The sequence below is a fragment of the Folsomia candida genome, unplaced genomic scaffold (assembly GCF_002217175.1).
Source record: "Folsomia candida strain VU population unplaced genomic scaffold, ASM221717v1 Fcan01_Sc010, whole genome shotgun sequence".
NCBI lineage: Eukaryota > Metazoa > Arthropoda > Collembola > Entomobryomorpha > Isotomidae > Folsomia > Folsomia candida.
The window spans coordinates 3591014-3611166 of record NW_019091202.1 but is presented as its reverse complement, the minus strand read 5'-3'; the positions used below and the strand labels follow the sequence as shown (position 1 = coordinate 3611166).

The 20153-nt window shown below is 36.5% G+C and overlaps 1 protein-coding gene across 1 annotated transcript; it reads right to left on the bottom strand.

The window, feature by feature from the left end:
* Positions 1–18987: 18987 nt before the first annotated feature.
* On the bottom strand, positions 18988–19950 carry LOC110854449 (probable mitochondrial chaperone bcs1). Its single transcript, XM_022102885.1, has 2 exons — positions 19597–19950; positions 18988–19299 (listed from the first exon to the last, which is right to left on the bottom strand). The coding sequence occupies exons 1-2, from the start codon at positions 19948–19950 to the stop codon at positions 18988–18990; spliced, it is 666 nt and encodes a 221-aa protein (XP_021958577.1).
* Between the last annotated feature and the right edge of the window lie 203 nt (positions 19951–20153).

Below are 20153 nucleotides of genomic sequence, written 5' to 3'. Positions count from 1 at the left end.
ATGAAGGAACTAAAGACAAACTTGAGTTAATGTGGTACTTGAACCTTTCTTCCATATTTTATCAAAACCCGTAATCAGTACATATTTTTCGTCAACGCCCTAATTGCACCGACACTGAAGGCAATTTATTACCCACTAACAGATAACAACTTGCCACCTTGAGTATGTGATACGGAAGAATTGCATAAATACGTACAGCGATAGTCATAATAAATATATGTAATGTCACCCAGTTCTTGAGTGCATACATGCATGTATGTATGTACATATGTATGTAAATTGACATATGTGTCTCCGTCGTTTAGCTCAGGTAGTCTGGCTCCTGCAAGAAGTGGGGAAGCATCCATTTTCTTATTCGTTATACACCTTGCGAACTAAAATTTCTCCGCTACGAGATGGTACATACATATGTTTGTGTTTTAGGAAGTTATAATTTTTTAGAAATTAATGGAAAAATTAACCCTGTGATTCAAAACCAGTCGTTTTATGAGAAATGGTTTAATTCGGGAGAAAGACTAGAGTTGTTCGGTTAAATTTCTGGAAGGTCATTAATTTTCACAATTTCCTCTCCGTGGTGTAAAATCGGTGGTCATTTTGACGGATTTCTCCTACGCCAAGTAAACATTAAACTTGAACCATTTCTTGCCAAAAGTTGGCCATTTCGCAATGAGAAATTTTGAATCCTTCAGCTAAATTTCGAGACTTACTACATACATATAAAACCACCGAATTCATGCAAGACCATAACATTTTTATAACTTCCCCGAATTAATTAATTTTCTTGTAGTTAATCATACTACATAATAAGGATTTAATTTTTTGTACTCCTCTCTGCCCAGAAGACGCAGGTCTCCCACGTGGCCTTGTTGGCTTTAATCTGTTCATTCCCTGTAAACGCAACGCCGCAATGCCTTCCGTCCTATCAGGACTGTTCCTTCTATTCCCGCTGTCTCGAGAAGACGACACCTTGCGGCCCGTCCGGCTATGCGATTGGACAGAGCGAAAAAATGTGTCTCAAATTTCTCGCCGCCAAGTCGCGGTTTTCCCCGGCTGGACACAAATGGGCGAGGAAGACGACGTTATGCCTCCAAGGGGCGCTCATGCCCATCGCTAATGGAACCTTGACTCTCTCCTGTGACCAAATTCGAACCTTTGGGTTTAACTCGCATCTTGACTGTTATGTCATGTCGGGATTCTGCTCCCTCCTGATAACCGATATAATCCTGATTTATCATATTATCGATATTGATAACGAAGCTTTAAGGCAGGCCGGCCTTCTCGCGCAGGCTTGTGTAAGGCTGTATTATTATAGACTTTTTAATCCAAATTTTACTTAGTAAATTCAAACTTCCCACAAAATTTAACAATTGGATTACACCGAGATTTAGTGAAAAAGAAGAAAAAGTTTCTTTTACTTATTTGTCAATATGTCTAATGCTATCTGTCACTCGATGTCAAGGCATGTGTAAAAGAGGATGAAAAACTTGTCGCAAGATTTTTGGAAAAATTAGTGGTTAGTATTGGATATATGTAAATATATGTACATATGTATGTATGTATGTATTTATTACCAATCTTGGAAGAAGTTATCCCAAATCAATATCATCATGCACTGTGAATACGTATGTGACTTAAACTACATTTTTAACGGTTTGACTAATTAGCATTTAGGTAAGTATATGTATATGTATATGTGCATACACAATTTGCAATCTTATGTATGTATGTATGTATGAATGTATGAACAATCATGGTACGTAAACGGGTAGAAATAGTCGTGTCCCAGTTTGGATTTTTAGTTACAGATGAGGATTTCCCAAGCTCCTGGGAATTTTCGATCTATTTAATACGCCAAAACGATGTAGTAGAGGCCGCTCATAATTTACATATGTAACGCGAGATAGGGAAGGAACGAGCCTACATGATGTCGCGTCTTTGTGACACTTGTTACTTAATGGGGAGAGAGAGTCAAGAAAATCGCGACATAAGTCATGATTGTACCTTTATGCATACTTAACTATGGTAATATAGCTTTGTGTCGTGACAACAACTTTATTATTTAATTTTTCCCCAAAAGGATCAATTTCTTGGCACTTATTTTCTGGTAAAATCTTTTATAAAAATACCACAACTCATGTAAGCAGCCTACTCGATGGAGCATATTTTAATTCTAGTAGGAATTTTCCTCGTAATTCTTCCTTTTTTCCCTTCACACTCATCACCGATCGAAATGGTCACATCTGCATTATCGGCGGGGGTATAAGCGGTTCTAAGAATGTCGACTTCTACGAAGCAGAAGGGATTCTGGGCGGGATGACCTACATTACCGGCCACGTGTCCCGCCCAAATGTATGTAACCTCTGTGCCATACAATGCTATGGACTATTCCTTATTTAACCCGAGCGGTGGGGTGATTTTTTTTAAATTTCCCTTCCCACCAAAATTAAGCGCCGCCGTGCAGGAGGCGGAATAAAACATACTGGGTCGAATTAACTCCCGCTGTAAAACTTGGGCACACTTCGTCCCAATTTAAATCAAAACAATATCGACATCAATTATTTAAGACCTGGTTAAACGACGGAAGTTGTCGGTACTCTTGCTCATTTTGGTCGCACAATTTAATGGCGAATTACACGCCAATATGAGAGATGCCGCGATTTTGTACCTAAATACTCAAATCTGTCGGTGGGGCAATTGCAGACTCATATTTTACCAGTGAAGAAGATGATATCACCCTTTTGGACAGGTGAGACACGTTTCTGGCTCGATTTTCCGGGAGGCTCCGAAAAAAACGAATTTCGGTTGGCGCGAGATTTTCCTCAAGAGAAGTGAAGCCCGGCAGGAAGTCAAGTTTTCATTGCCGGACGGAAATCGCCGGTGGATGTAACTTGTAGTAAAATGCTACATAGTCGCATTTCCCCCTTAGAAAATTTGGGCGTCATGGTAAGAGAAGCGGGTTCTGGGGCAAGTTAAGATTATCAAGTATATGTACCACCAGATAAAAACTTAATGGTTGACACACCGACATGTGTGGCTTAGAAATACATTTGTATTATTTTATGCTTTAAATACATAAAGTGTGTATAAAATATATTGGTCAACTTAAATATGTGCTAAGTTAGGTAATTAAAATTAAATTAGCAGAGATATTTGTATGCTTGAAAAAGCTGAGAACAAATACATTACCGTCGTCTACATAGCCATGAACAATTTCAAGGTTCATATGAAAGAAATTTTGGTGTATATTCAGATAATGGGTTTGTTAAGATAGTAAAAGCAGTTATGTAAGTTGGCCTATCTTATTGGAATGTTATACAACTGGATTTGCGTAATTTTAAGATTGCGTCAAATATTATATTAGTCGGATTATGTAAATATGCGAATGCTGTCAGAAGATAAACCGCACGGTCAGACTTTTAACGCCTAACTGTGCATATTTATTGTAATATAATTATATAGTTACATAATTATGTAGACTTTCACAGAAGAGGCAGGTTAGTATTTATTTACTAAGCGGTGAAACCCCTTTATAAGATTGATATGTCCGTCCGTCTGTCCACTCTGTCCATGCGATAACTCAAGAACGGTTTGGCATATTGACTTAAACTTTGAAACATAAGTAGGTACTTCATATAAAAAAATGTCGAGTTCGAAGATAGGCACTGTAGGTCACACCCTTCAAGGTCAAAAGGTCACGAAATGTTGATTTCAATGTTAACCTTCGTTTTCACCTCAAAGGTCAAGTAAGGACATTTAAAGGTCACTTAAAGTTACCAAAAGTTAAATTTGATACATACATATGTCAACCTAATAGGAAAGTTAACCCCGAATTCCATGGTGACCTCCATTTTGACCTCAGAGATCACGAAATTCTTAAATGCCTTTTTGTTAACTGTTAACTAACACCAAAAATGTTAAATTTGATACATGCTTCACCTCACAAATGTTATAAAGTTCTCGGTTTCACCCCTTCATTACATGCGTTTAACGACTTATTTCTACGTCGAACATTTAGACATAAACAAGATTGCAAATTGCAATTTAGAGAGTGCAATATTTTCTATTGTTTTTAAGTTAATAAAGTTTAAAGTTTATTTTTTAAAGTTTATTTATAACGTTTTATAAATCGCAAGGTTTCCTGATTACGAGAATATCAGATTTGTGAAGACATGCATTTATTAATGTCGCTCATAACCTCAGCAAAAAGCACGCTTACATAATTATGTTATTTAAGCGTGTTTTTTGTGTTTTTAAGATTAAAATAAATATGTTAATAACATATTTAGAACATTCAAAACACAAACATTGCTTGACTTTATCAGTGGCGGGGCTAGTAGTGGGCACAAGTGGGCCCGTGCCCACGTGAAATTTTGTGCCCTTTTACACTAGATATTATTGAACTTTTTTCAGACCCTACTAATACTACGAGATAATCGTGGTGGACAAAAAACCAGTAAACCTTGTTGGTCATCGCTCACACTAGTCACACTCTGCATATATCTATATGTCTGGGCAGAGCTGGGACAATCCAGATTAGGGATTGGTGGATTGGTAATCCGGATTAGGGATTAGTCAGTCCCTAATCCCTAATCCAAGCTTTGAAAATATTTAAAATCATCCACCAATCCCCAATCCCGAAAAAAAATCATTCAAATCAATCCCCAATCCAACAAAAATTTCCAAGCTAATCCCCAATCTGGTTTGGTCATAGATCTTGGATTAGTTTTGAATTGTTTTTCACCTGCACGTTTCAAATTTCCCTTAAAATTACCCAGTGCATTTGAGTTTTTAAAATTTTTTACACAAAAGGATCCGATTAACTACTTAATGTGTTGTTATTACAGCTCTAAAATGATTTAAAATGGTTTTCTTTTACTTCATTTTTTGACGTGAAATGATAAAAACATTGTTAAAAAAATGAATTAGAAAACAAAACATTTACACAAAATCCTTAACCTTGAAATTAATTGGTCAATCCATACTGCTATATTTTTGCACAAGAATTAACCTCTTTGTCTGATGAACTGGTTAATGTGCTGTTGTAATATGATAATTTAACACTAATGTGTTTATCAAATTTTCTTTCAATTTTTCATTCCCATTACTTTCAATTTTTCATTCCTGTTACTTTCTTTTTTGTAGGGTGAAATCATAAAAAAATGTTAAACAAATTTATTAAGCAAAATAGTAGTGAAAAATAATCCCCAATCCTGAAACTAATCCAGATTGGCCAATCCCTAATCCCCAATCCAAATAAATTTTGTAAAGTAATCTAATCCGAAACCAATCCAATCCCCGAATCCATGCTTAATTCTAATCCCCAATCTAATCCAAAAATTTTGGTGACCAATCCCCAATCCGTAATCCGAGCAAAAAATCAACTAATCTCCCAGCTCTGTGTCTGGGAAGGTTAAACTTGAAAATTAGAACCATTTGTCAAAATTGTGTGAAAATATTTTCCCCCTCAATATCTTTCATAATTTCATTTCAAAAATACTTGCAGGACATCGTAATTGAAAACATCTCTCCGATTTTGCAGTGCATGCAAAACTTCACAAATTTACAATTTTTAAAATGTTTAAATTGTTAGAGATTAAAAAAACCTCTGAAATAATTATTTTCAAAATCAGCCCCAGAATAATTGGAATTTAAATTTTTCAAAATGTAGTTAGAAATCTCGAATTATAGGGTTTCTTTGAGGTTTACCCAGTATCAACCATATTGGCCAGTAGATCTGACAAGGGAATGTTCCAATTTGGAGTACCCTGAACGCGAGGAGCAGTTTGGAACTTCCAAACTGCTCCTCGCGTTCAGGGTACTCCTGTTATTTCGAATCTTCTAAAGCCCTAGACGAAGGATTCATTCATATTTTTGAGTAAATCTCATGTTTAGCGCAGTGGGGTGGCGCGAAATTTAACAAATTTGAATGTTGGGCGTTTTCTTAAAATATCAAATTTTTTGTTCATTTTAAGCCGAAGTTTTTTAGAATCGTATGAAAATGGTAAAATTTATAGAAATCTGAAATTATTAGAAAATCAGGGTTTTTATCTGTACGATTAAGCGTCTCCACTGCCCCGAACATTAGTCATGAACTTAAATATGAACGAACCCTTCTAATTTTTAAATCTGACTGGACATTAATGGATTAATTGAACCTTTACCGAAGCAGCACTAAGGCTGCCATGTTCGGAATATTCAAATCCGGATTTCCGATTATTCGTGTTATTATCGATTTCCTTGAAATTTGAACGAATTAGGTAAGTGCCAGATGGTTGCCTATAATGCAACTATTAGCTGCATTATTGGATACCTGTATACTCACTTGCAATCCCGCTTTTTCGAATATTTTCTAAAATTTTCTGCCCATGTCTTTAATTTCTGGGAGTATTTTTCAGATGATGGAATGAAAAATATGTCATTTCAAAAACTTGAGTTTGTTGTCGGATATCATAAAGCAACAACCAAGGATAAATAATATCCAACAAACAATCATTTTTAAATTAATTTTCTCAACCATTTGTATTTTTATAGCATATGTATGCAAATGAACATGAGTCTAACCATTAAAAAATCCGGATTCTTTTCTTAATGAAATCCTGATTTCGAGGTATTTGAAATCTGGAAAAGCCGCATCTTTTCGAATTCGAAGTATCCGAATTTGGAATTTCATAAAGTTACCCGGACCTTTTACAAACGTTCACAGCACCTTAACCGACCCGTACTTTCCATTTTTCAATCTGACCGATCCGTTCCCGTAACGCCACAATGCACCGTTCGGATACCGTTCGGCTCGGTACCGATCGACATAGGCGCAGCCACGGGGAGGGCAGGGTGGGCATTGCCCACCCTGAAAAATAGCAGGGTGGGCAATGAATGCAAATGCCCACCGTCGAATATTCCCATATTCTTTAACGTTTTGATAAGCGTTTTTAACTGGGCTTAACTTTTTAATTTAGAAATATGCCAAAATTTATTTTTCCAGTGTACTTTTTTTATACATAAAGTGAACGAGTTATGTACTGTGCGGGTGGAGCTTAAACCTACGGCCTCCTGAAGTACCTTGTGCTGAGACTAGGGTTTCTCGTGAGTTTAGCTCCATTCGCACAGCACATAACTAACTCACTTCAAGTTTAGTACCTTTAGCAATTCTTTATTACTTGCAATAACTTTTTGGATTTGGTGGTCATTATCATAGATCGGATATTTTGCGTACTCCGGCCTCCGCGTACTCCGGCCTCCGGCTGGCCACGTGTACTCCGGCCTCCAGAAAAAGCTGCGTACTCCGGCCTCCGGAGGCCGGAGTACGTACTCCAAGCCCGGAGTACTCCGATCTATGGTCATTATCCCACGATTTTTCGGAATGCAGTAAAATAGTTTTGCACAATTTTGATGTATGTGCATAAATGTTTTCTCACAATATCCATTTCAAGTAAAAAAAATAAAATTCAACTCGACTTAAAAATCATACGTAGATACATAATATTTGAAATTAGCTTACAAATATACATGCAATCATAAGTTTTGAATTGGACAAATATTAGCAGTCCAAAACATTTAGTTAAATTTTATTGACATTGTGAGGCTGACTAGAAATAAAATAAAACTGCAACTGGAAGAAAACTGAAATGCAAGGAATAACAATTTGTTGCTTATCTTTAGATCTGCAAATTTAACTTACAATGCAGGTGTTTGATATGTAATACTCAGGTTTACATGGAACCAATTTTATTTTGTTTCGTACACAAAAAATAAGCATATCCATATTTTTTGTATTTTTCAGAATACGGTATAAGTTGGCGCTCACGCTTCTCGCGTTAAAATTGAACGCGAGGCGCGAATTTTAATCGGGTTTTCAGCCGTAACCTTGGCTCTTTAGAATCCACGAAATTTTCGAGTTTTATAGCAAATTCACAAATTCGGAAACAGGTTTCTTTACAATGATTTCCTTGATGTATTTAAAATCCACTGACATTTTAAAAGTCTGGAGGAGTTTGTAATTTTTATAAATGTAGACAATCTGTCAAAAATCTGAAACTCAAATTTCGTGGGAATTTAATATTTAGCAAATCTGATAATTTCTTCCGATGAAACATCAGAACCACCAATTTGATCTGATGGCTATTTTTGAATAGATACTGGTTCAGTGGTTCCACAATTCACTCGAAAACTTGATAAAATAATTTCTGACACGCAATTTCGACCTTTTGCTAAGAAAAATCACGTTTTCGACCCAATCCAACTTAAGTCCAATAAAAAATTCATAAAAGCAGGATGGTGGCCCCCATCAAAATTTTTGAAATTTTTGTGAATAGCCTAGACTGGTGGGGTGCAAATACGGCATTTTTGCGGTTTTATTTGGCCTCACCCATAAAGGTGGACCAATTTTTTTTAAATTTCGGTTTCCATTTTTCAACGCGTACCGCCCTATCAGCGCTCGGGTTCTGATGGGTCTATTTTTAATTCGCGGGTAGTTAGGAACTGTTTCTCCACAGGTCTTGAAGACTTAGGTCCAAGGTCAAGTATAAGGGCCCGGGACTTACTTTTACTTGAGCCGTTCATTTGCGAGGGAAATTTTCTTAGGGCTCCGCATGGATTCGGGCGAATCCAGTTTTTTCGCGCCTTGGTGAATTTTGGTGACCTTTCTAACCGTTCCCTTCCGCGCGACACTACTAGTGTCAGTGCACCATTTTACGGTACGGTCGACCACCTTGCGATCTGTTCCGATTTTTATTGAACATTTAGAAAATGTCGATTTTGTTTGTTCGCTCAAATGTTGCTGAAAAATTGCAACACGCTGTGTTTGTCTATCCAACAGTTTGGCACCTTGGGTCACAAATGTTTTCGAAACATGGTTTCTGACGGTAAATTGCATGGAGATTTCAATAAAAAATAGCACACCTTTCTAAAAAATGGTCTTGTCTGCTTAATTTACCCGGGAAATCTTATGACAGAACTTTTGCGAGTACTATGTACAATACGATGAATGCATTATTAATTACATTTTAAAATCTAATTAATTTGTAGAATTATCAATCATGTCATATTGGCTATTATCACATATTATGCACTTTATTAAATTTAAAAACCCTGACTAAATAGATTATTCGTCGGTAGTGCTCTTCTTTGCTACCCCAAAACCCATCAAAGCAACAAAACCGCCGGGTACAATACCCTGAACTTGATTTCGTGCAAACACATTAGGATAAATTGACATATGCACATATAGGAGGAGTAATCGGAAAGTATCCGGGTTGACCTTGAAGGGGGGTCATTTTGTCCCACTTTTTTTGCTACTGTGAAAGATAAACTCATACGAATCTCAGATTTCAGGGCTTCAAAACTCACGGTCACGGCCGACTCGAGGGGGTAGTAAGATGTGTTAAAAACAGCGAAACAAATCAAATCACTGAAATGGAGAATTCTTCTGTGATAAAGTTTGTAATATTGGAAGGGATCCTCCGATGGAAATTCCTGAATGACCCCTCGATCTAATCCCTGACCCTTCGTCTTCATTTTCCCCAGCGAGACATTGGGTCAAGCAATTTCGCCTTCAAAGAAATAAGTTGAATCCGAAGTGAGGCTAAAACGACCAATTTCTGTGACTCCTGAAATGGATGCCACAAAAGTTAATGACGTGGTGATCACCGACGGTCGAATTTAAAATTGGTGGACAGCTCGAGACTTGTGCTTTCATAAAACAAGTGTCCTCACAATCCACAATGGGCCAGGAGCCTAAAAATGTGGCCATTAAGGCGGTATCTTGAATTGGCTATTCACATATTTCAACGTGTAGTATAGAACCAACATGTCCTCCATGCAAAATATAAAACCAAATGTTACACCCACTCGGGTGTACCCTTGGGGTAAACTTTTCATAATACATTACGAAGATAGGGCGAACACATTTTCTAAAAACTTCACAAAACTTCACGCATTGCGGACTCAAAACTCATGCCATTAAATAGCCCATGGTGTGCTAAGTATACCCTGCTGCGACCGTCTGCGACCATCAAGCTTTATTCCAACCACACCCACTTTTAGTCATTAAAGTTAAAAAACTCAAATTTAAGTTGAATTGCCTTTGCTCAAGAATGCTTTAAGTATACTCGCTCATTGGACTTTCTCAGCAAACTGAGGTGGTAGCAGGAACGTATTTTGGGTATAAACACCACACCCTCTGGTAGGGGAATCAAAATTAAAGACATTTCTTGCTGAAAGGCTTGATGGCCGATCTTGTCATGCTTAACAACATTGAAAGTTGAAATTCGGATTACTTTTCCAATTGTTGACCGATTTTCAAAGTGGCGACTGTTTTGGAAACCTTGGGTCAATTGGCGAAATATATATTTCCAGATTTTCTAAATTCTACCACACCCCCTCGAAATTAGAGTTGCAAGGTCAAAGAAATTGTAAAATATAATTAATGAATACGGCCCAAATTTCAAAGACTAAAAATCGAACTGCAGATCGAAAAAATACCTCGAAACCGAGGGCACTACCAGCAATGTTCAATTGCTGGTAGGTGGGTGGGTGTGGCCCTCGGCGACTTTTCGATTTTAACGGAACCATGTCATATGATATATCATTTTTCTCAGCTTGACAAGGGGGTTTCTACGGAGTACCTAAAATTGGGAAACCGCTCCCCTAGTGGGTGTGGTTCTCAAAAAATTTTCTATTTTAATAAAGCCATGCGATGTGTTATGTCATGTTTCTCAGCTCGACGAGAGGATGTCGACATAATAATTGAAACTTAAAAACCACACCCCCCGTGGGTGTGACACTCTGCGATTTTTCAATTTTAATGAAGCCATGTCACGTTATATAGAATTTTGTCAGCTCAACTAGCGGATCTCGACAGAATTATTAGAATTTTGAAACCACGCCCCCAGTGGGTGTGGCGTTCAGCGACTTTCTCCGATTTCAAATTTCAAGTTGTTTTCTCCGATTTCAAATTTCTCCAACACCGAAATAGCACCACCTGTATTTTTGCGTTTCCATGAAGGCTCGTGTTTTCGGTTGTGGCGGTTTTGAGGCAATTTTCAGCTCAAATTTAAATTTGTCAAAAAGTTGTGTTTTGTAATTTTAACGCTATATCAAAAACGAAAGAAGTACAACATTTTTTCCCGAAAATTATCCTATTTCGGAATTTTGAAAAATGCAGCAAGGAATTGTGAAAAACTAAATTTTTTTTATTCTTTTTGAAAGTGGGTTTTTCTTAATTTAGGTAATGCAATTCTAATCATTTTGTAAAAGTCCCTTCATTTAGTTAAGAGAAATGATGACACGACATGACATGGTTTAATTAAAATCGAAAATTCGCTGAACGCTGATTTAAGGTATACGTTCGAAACCCCCTTGTCGAGCTGAGAAACATGACAACACTTGGCATGGTTTTATTAAAATCGAAAGTTTTCTGAGAAACACACCCACTGGGGGTGCGGTTTCCCAATTTTAGGTATTCCATCGAAACCCCCTCGTCGTGCTGAGAAGAATGATATATTGCATGACATTGTTTCGTTAAAATCGACAATTTGCTTAGAGCCACACCCACTGGGGGTGTGGTGTCAAGATTTTAATGATTCTGTCCAGATCCCCTCGTGGAGCTGAGAAAAATGATATATCACATGACATGGTTTCGTTAAAATCGAAAAGTCGCCGAGGACCACACCCACTGGGGGTGTGGCAGGTGACAATTAAAAATTTCCTCATATAATATATGCTTTGGATTATTGTTGCACACCAAAATCTAATTTTTATTTCTTCAAATTCGGCTCATATATATTTTTGGCCAAAATTTAATAAATCTGGCCCACTGTGCAATCCTAGATGAACGGCTTTCGCTCAACAGGGTCAATGTAATATGGGTGAAATTGAATTCGAATATTCGCGTAAAACAAACTAATTATTCTAATTCAATTTCACCCATATTACATTAACCCTGTTGAGCGAAAGCCGTTCATCTAGGATTGTGAGGACACTTGTTTTATGAAGCACAAGTCTCGAGCTGTCCACCAATTTTAAATTCGACCGTCGGTGATGAATGGAGTATCGCCAAGCTAATTTAGACCTTCAAAAAACAGATATGAATACTTGTTTTTTGCATCGGCCAATAGCGATGATATCTGCGTTCATTGTTGTGACCCTGAAAGTACGAAGGAATGCATGCAATAGAAGACTAACGGAATATCACCCACAAAGAAGTGTACATAATCTGCAAAAATCAGCAATCAAGGTGATGGCAACTATTTTTTAGGGCTCAGAAGGAATTCTGACCACGGTATGTTACGCTCCGAGAGAGACGATAACTGGGGCTTACTGTGCCACATATTTCGAAATTTTACACGAAACTGTTGTACACAAATGTCGAGGAAGAATATCGCGTTACTAACTTCTTTTAGACTTCTGTTTCAAACATTCAAAGTTTCGAAGGATGCTATAGTTAGTCAAAAGATGGCAAAATTATGTCATCCGAAAATCATTCCAGGCCTGCCCCTAGTGACTATTATCCATTTCGACATTTGCAAAAATACCTCAAGGGGAGGAGATATTCAATGATTATTGAAATACATAAGAGCAGCAGTTTTGTTGATTTTTGCTAGGTAAAACCAAATTCTGTTGACGTGTAGAGGACTTGAAATCCAAGCGAACGAAGTGTGTTGACCTCGCAGAGGATTATATCAAAAGGTGATGAGCTACAAATTTCAAAATATGTTGCATCATGGTCAACCCGGAATTCCGATCTCCCCTCGTAATATTTAATGTCTAAATTTGCAATACACATGCGATGCAAAATTACGCTTTCGCAAAATGTTTGGCGAATAAAAGCTGCACCAAAACGTTAAGGTTTTTCAATGTCTTTGTGTATGCGGGTTTTGAATAGGAATTTTTGTGTCTCAACTTTCTCGTTTTCTCAACTCAAATAGCGATTTTGAAACCTGTTCAACTCCGGTCGTTTTTTTAAATGAGGATATATTTAGTATCCAAAAATCGATAACTTTTAGGCTAACAAAACGAGGATGTTGGAGGTTAGATTTTTTTGTTCCATAAGAGAATATTTTATTCCTACTTACTATTTTACATTTACTTCATTCCATGAGAGATAAAAAAAATCAAAGTTCTACTCTCTTACCTTTGGAAACCTAAAACTTTCGATTTTTTGATGCAACGAATCTTCATTAACAAACCCTCGGAGATGACAGATTTCCAAATCGTCATCTGAATACACAGAATTACAGAAAATGCCAAGGTTTAAAGCCACAAATTATAGGCCCGTATAAATAACACGTCAAATATATGTACCTATGTATCTAGCAAAAGGTCCAGCTAGTAAGGCTAAAAGCAATATTTAAGGATATGATATTTTTCAAAAAAAGTGCCCACCCTGGAAAAAATCCGTAGCTGCGCCTATGCTGATCGAACCTCAAAAGTTCTGCGAACACTCTCCAGGGACATCGGAAGTATTTCCCGGAGTTATTGCTCTTTATTTTTTTGAAAGTTCGCTTGAGAGTTTCAAAATCTATCGTGACTGCTTAGCTTAAAATCTTAAGAATTTTTCAAAATGTCATAAGTCTTAAAGTATGACCTGATTTCAAACATGAAAGGTCAGAGTTGTTTCCGGGCAGTTAAAAAATATGCTTCAGAAGACTATTAAAACTTCATGCAAGTTCGAATTTTTTGAAATAAATAGGTCTTAAATGTTTTAAGACAAAAAGCTTTTGATACGTGGATTTTTTAAAATAACTAAAAATGAGGCACAAACCAGTTTCAGCCCAGCTACTTTATTGATCATGCTTGTTTGAAAAACAAGTTTTTAAATACAACATTTGGTTCGGCACTTGCGCAGAGTCGCAAAGTACAGCACGTTTTTCGGCGCTGTAGGTTCACAAACACGTTTGATTTTTCACGCAACGTCCATCGCGAGCTCACCTTTTTTGCTTTTTCTCTCTCTCGATCTCCCATTCCTACGCGAAGACATCGACCCCGCAACCCTTCACCACTCGAATTTATCATCAATAAATAATGCCTTACTGTTATATATTTACATAACTATAAATTTTGGAATTATTCAAACAACTTCATAATTTTATGGGATTTTTTAAAAATTACGGTTGAATTCTGAGAAAGGATTTAAATTGATTTGGTTACAGAAAAGACAAAAAAAAGTGATTTTGATGGTTTCCAGTTTGAGAAAATAAAATTACGATTTCGATGAGCGATTCACCATTGATTTACCCACTGGGTCTGAGAAAATATGTTCTTTTTAAAATCGGATTACTCATAAAACAGGAAAATTTATAGGGTCTTGAAAAAATTTCAATTGGCTAAAAAATGTATTTGAAAACTCCGTCAACGGCGAAAATATTTACGTGCATTTAAAAAAATGCAAAACATTGGTTCGCCTATTTCTGAGCGAGAAAAATTTAAAATTAGTCCGGTCAAACTCGGAAGTAAAGATCCAACGCCTTCTCATTGTGAGAAGAACGTACAATAATTGGGACGTATGAATAATTGATATAAAAATAATTTTGACATAAATATCTACATGTTCTTGGGAAAATTGAATTTAAATTTGAAATTAAAAATCGTGCATTAAATAAGTTGCATACTGTAATTCTTAATATTTTTTCTGGTGCCCACGTCTGAAAATATCCTAGCCCCGCCACTGGACTTTATAACTCAATAAAGTTCGAAATAAAACAAACCATAAAATAATATTTCTAATAAACGTCGGTTACGATTTGTCGTAGAAATGGTAATAATAAGTTCAGGGAAATTCAAATTTAATACATAATGGTATTCACTTCCTTAATATTTTGTAATGAATTTGAATTTCCCTGAACTTATTATTACCATTTCCACAACAAATCGTAACCGACGTAAAGACACATAGTGATTCCGCATAGTAATGATTTATTACTACCTTATTTTGAGTGTAAAAACTGCAACTATTTGCAAATTTCGTTCCCCCAATATCTAAAATCCAAGCCATTTTTCTACATAAAAAAATGTGGCACCGCGAAGGGATTTACCATCTCCATCGCGCCATTAATATGACCCACCGTAGCTCGCTAAATACTGCGTCCTGCTTCGTTTGGAACGAAAAGACGCACAGGGCGCAACCCGTCGCTCAAAATTCCAGAAATCAACGCGCATTCAAGTTTGTATTCTTTTCTTACATCTTCATACTGGAGCCGATCCTACTGATAAGATGTTACCAGATAAGCCAGTCGTCCTACACCTCCGATAAAAGACTGGTTATCCGAGCTTACTTTGCATTTCCGGTCGCCTTAATGGTCTGGATCGTTATTCCGTTCGCTTTTTGGCTGGCTTGTCCCACCGGTAAGGAAAAGTTTGTCCGGTATTATGAAGCCTTGTCAGATTTGGAAATATATTTACAGGGTGGGTACATAATTTCTATAATATTAGCTGCTCTCAAGCTACACTGTTATAAAACTGGTATAAATCATTACACTCTAAACAAAATCATTACCAAATCATTACCAAAATGCACACGTATATGACTCTGCAGAAACGGTAATAATAACCACCAGCTGGTAAAGAAATTGATTGAACCCGAAGTGGTAATAAAGAACACTTTTTGGGATAAAATTAATACCATGGTCTATGACAGATGTACTACAATATGTAGTAAAATGTCTACCGCCCGGTAATAATCCGTACCACTTTGTACACGGTGTGCTATTCATACTGGTATTAATGCTTTGTTTTAGTATACCCCATTATTACCAAATGTTGTGCAGATTTCCACCGAAAAGAATAGATTTTTTGCTTTTCTTTACAATAATCTTTCAATCAATTATATTTATTGTAAAATCATTTTGAAACATACTTACATAATTATAACAGTTGAGTATAATGCAAACTATTGAGTTACATACATGCACATGTATACATACATATTTACATGAAACTTAAATCTGCTCCGATTTCCAACTTAAATTTTTGTTTCACTGAAAAAATAAACACAAAAGATTAGTATTAGCTCTTTCCTATGTATAGTGGTGGTGCTCGAGCACCATCTTGATAAGGCGCCTGCATATGATAATTTGATACTTACCTGTTTTCACAAATTTCCAGAAGTTTTAATCAGTTTTTTCACTGATAAAAACTTCTGGACAGAATGGATTAGTTTCGCCATGTTGACTTGAGTTGAGCTGAGCGAAAACTAAAACTGACAAAAGCGCCACTGTGTAGCGTCTCCCAATGCACACCAAATGTATTAAAATTCTTACCATTATGGTAATAAACTACACCAAAATGTAGATCTCAGTAGCACCACGACCGAAAAAATTTGTACTACACTTAATTAAAATTATGGTAAAGAATGATATCTAAATTTGAAGGATATAATTACCGGCTCGTATGAATTTAGTACCAAAATTATAAAGATAACTTAAAATATTGCGGTGGAAGGCTAGTTACCCGTTTGGTATTGATACGGTAATAATCCCGTATAATTTTTGTAGGACGCGTAATTACCAAGAGCTCGGTAAAGACGCTTATTAAGAATTCTTTACCAAGTTGCTAAGAGTGTACTATTCCGAATATTTATATATGTAAATACATGACTACCGGTAAGCTACATAATAATGGGGATTATATTTACTAATTTACTGGTAATGATTGACTACCATGAATTCGGTGGGAAGTTATTACCAAATCAATACTAGCACTACTACATTTTTAACAATGTACAAAACATTGGCAACATGAATAATGTTCAAAAAATTACAAAGCAGCCTTCTTCTCCCAACCTTGAACATAAATACCGGTAAGCAAATAAAAAAGTTTTTTATTTTATCATAAGTCTTGAGATTTTTGAAATTTTGAGGCAAGTACCAACGTTGACGAGGTACACACATTGGGGAGTAGAAAAGCAGGATTGAGACAAAAAAATCAGATCGAGCTTTGATTTTTTTTATTCAGCAATACAATAATTATTATGAACAAAATCACATGCCAGTGTTGAAAAATATGCAAAATAAAGTTTTTTAGTGACGTCGTTGAGAGCACCGATTGTTCCGAATTTAAGGAAAATATGTACATAGATTACTTAACTTATATATTTTCAGACTTAATTGCACCCGTTGGACCAAACCCTGGGGGAGAACGTTACAATAAGGCCAAGTCTAAGATATCACTCTTTGTCACTCTGCTCTACAATGGATTCGACTATGCGGGACCAGCAATTATTTCAATTTTTGCATTTTCAAAGTTCTGCCCTGTCTTCGAGTTTGTACGAGATGTTCTAAATCTTCGGGAATTGTGCATCTATATCGCCACCCTTTTCCGCGTTGCGATAGGTTTTCCAACCCTGGCATTAGGACTGATAATGCTCTCGATTTTTGGAATATGCATGCTGATCACGATTTATGGTATTGTGACCCCATACTTGTGGACCTTGGTTATCACCCCGCCCGTTCGTGGTAAATGCATCCAAAACTATTCACATTTATTCATTCAATGAATAATTTAGCCATTCGTTATTCCATTAATTCAATAGCAAAGCGTAGTATTCAGGACGTAATTTTCATGTGAAGAAGTTCAGGCTAAACTTTGCTAAACTGCTTCGCAAAGACGGGAAAAAGGAACTTAAACAATAATTTGGAATTGATTTAATGAAACAATTTCATTTTGTACACTTTGTAGCGAAATTTATATAATTTCAGCGAAGGCATAATTTAATGCAAAGCGAAAAAACTGTCGTATCTCGTTTAAAATCTGTCTTGAGTACTAGGCTTAATGAGTAAGTAATTTGCTCACAAATTTTAAATGTATAAGTACTTAATCAATATTCATGAAGAATGAATGAATAATAATTTTTGAATAAATAATTTTTTTCATTTTTCACGCTATATTAATTCAAAAATCTATCTAGATAATAAGGTGAACCTGCGGTAGAAGTAAGAAACTCGAAAAATGGTTTATTTTCAAATTTTGAATAAATGAATGAACAACGAGTGAATATTTTTTTTCTATAATTTTTAGATGGATTGAATTTTTAATGAAGGAATATTTGTTTTTGCACAGGTATGGGCATATCTGCACATAATTTGCTACCCTTTGAAGTATCGATCAAGATCTACAATTGCCTTCGAATCATGTCCCTCCAGCAGAGCGACATGGCCCGATATTTCATTCACTCTTGCATGCACCATTTCTACCTCGTTCTCCTTTCCACGTCAGCCCTTTACTATTTCATGATGCAGTTCATACGTGGGAGAAATGTCCATTGTGGTCACAATGTCCGGTCTGGGCATACTTTTTCTTGTCGGTGCGATAGAATATTTTGTTATTTGTTTCATCGCCAAGGGGTCGTCTGCTTCAAAGGATTTTATCGCGAAAATGAAAATAATTCATGGAATGGAAAAGAGGAAAAGAGCAACGATGCGATCTTTGCTGCCGAACTTTATAAATTTGGAGGTGATCAGTTCGGTCGACAGTTTGACAAATGGGATTAGTTAGAACTATTATCTCAATTTTTTGGAGCGCGTGACAAACAATACGATCAGTTTATTGCTAGCCGCAAAGTAAACATATTTCCATACGCATACCCGTTTGACCGATGGTCTCATTCCCGTCGCGCCGTGACCTTACGACCTACAACGAGCTTCGAAATCATCCGTACTTCAAAAATTAGAAAAACTTTTTTCTGCTCGAAATTATGCAAAACGGCTCCTCCCAGGGTATCTAAAGTCCACGTACTACTGAGAAAGTTTGCTAGTCTGGGTTGCACTGGAGGTGCGATTAAAGACGCTTAGGGCACGTGGATATGACATGTTTTTGCCCTCAATTTATAGAATAATAAATATATACTTTACACTGCTAACTATAAGCTTATGTCACCCTAAATACAAATATTTAATGTTCAAGAGCCTATTTTTTTAAAAATAATTTCAGGAATTCTTAAAATTACACATAGTTTGTTAAGATCTTCAAGAAGAAATTTGTGAGATACATTTTTTGCTACATGTAAAAGTCTAAATATCCTGTGTTTGCAGAGTCTGCATACTCTTCAAAATGTTTTTCGGCATGATCGACGGCATCGTTGGGATTATCTTTGTGCAAAATGAATAAACTTTGCAGACACGCCATGGACGCTTTCTTCCTACTTTTCTTCAATCCTTTTTGAATTTTGAGGCACATCTCTTTCACCACTTGGGGCTCTACGTGGGGGTAAAATCGGGCAAACATTTTCCGAATTTGGTCCTCGGTGGCGTAGTCGATACAAATTTTAACGTCAACCCGTCCCGGTCGGATTAGTGCTGGGTCTAATTTCTGCAACAAATGAGACAAAAATCATTATTGGCGGTATTCATTACATGTGCACAAATCCGCATAGCAAAATAATTTTGCTACAAAAATTGCGAACGAAATAAAACCCTTGGAGATTCGCAAATTCTCAAATGAAATTTCCAGCGATTTTTTGCGAAATGGGTAACTTTGTAATTTTGTTAACGTTATTGAATATCTGCAAGATTAAATTTATTACTGACAAATAATTACATTTGAACTCGCTAAAATGACAAACATGATTTGACAATAAGTGCGAAAAAGATTTTTTTTTAAACCAACCTTGATATGATTCGTCGTTATAAAAACGATCCTGCCTTCCTGCGATGAAACGCCATCCAACGCATTAAGTATCCCTTTAAAGGTGACCTTGCACGAATCCGCCATCTTGTTGGGGGCATCGGTCGAGTCCTTGTGATCGAAGGCGGAATCGATATCTTCAATGAGCACGATCGTCTTGACGAACACCTTGCTCATCGCAGTTGCCAACGCGTCATCATTCAAATGTGGGGATGAGAGGGACAAAAAGCAAATGTCGTAACCAATTTCGCCCGCGAGGGAGAAAATAATGCTCGATTTTCCGGTTCCTGGGTGGATTTCAGGGTTAGATTTTCGAATATTTTTTGAAGTGTACATTTTCTGATAAAAATTCGCATATCCGTTCGTTATGATTTAATTGTATTAATTTCGCGAAATTATGTACATATGTATATAATGCAAATTTTAGCGGATCTGATTGGCCCGCATGGATCTAAATGCGTACATATTTACATATTTACACTCTAAATAAAGCTCTGGAACACTTATCAAAAGTTGAGTATAGTAGACGATGACAACAA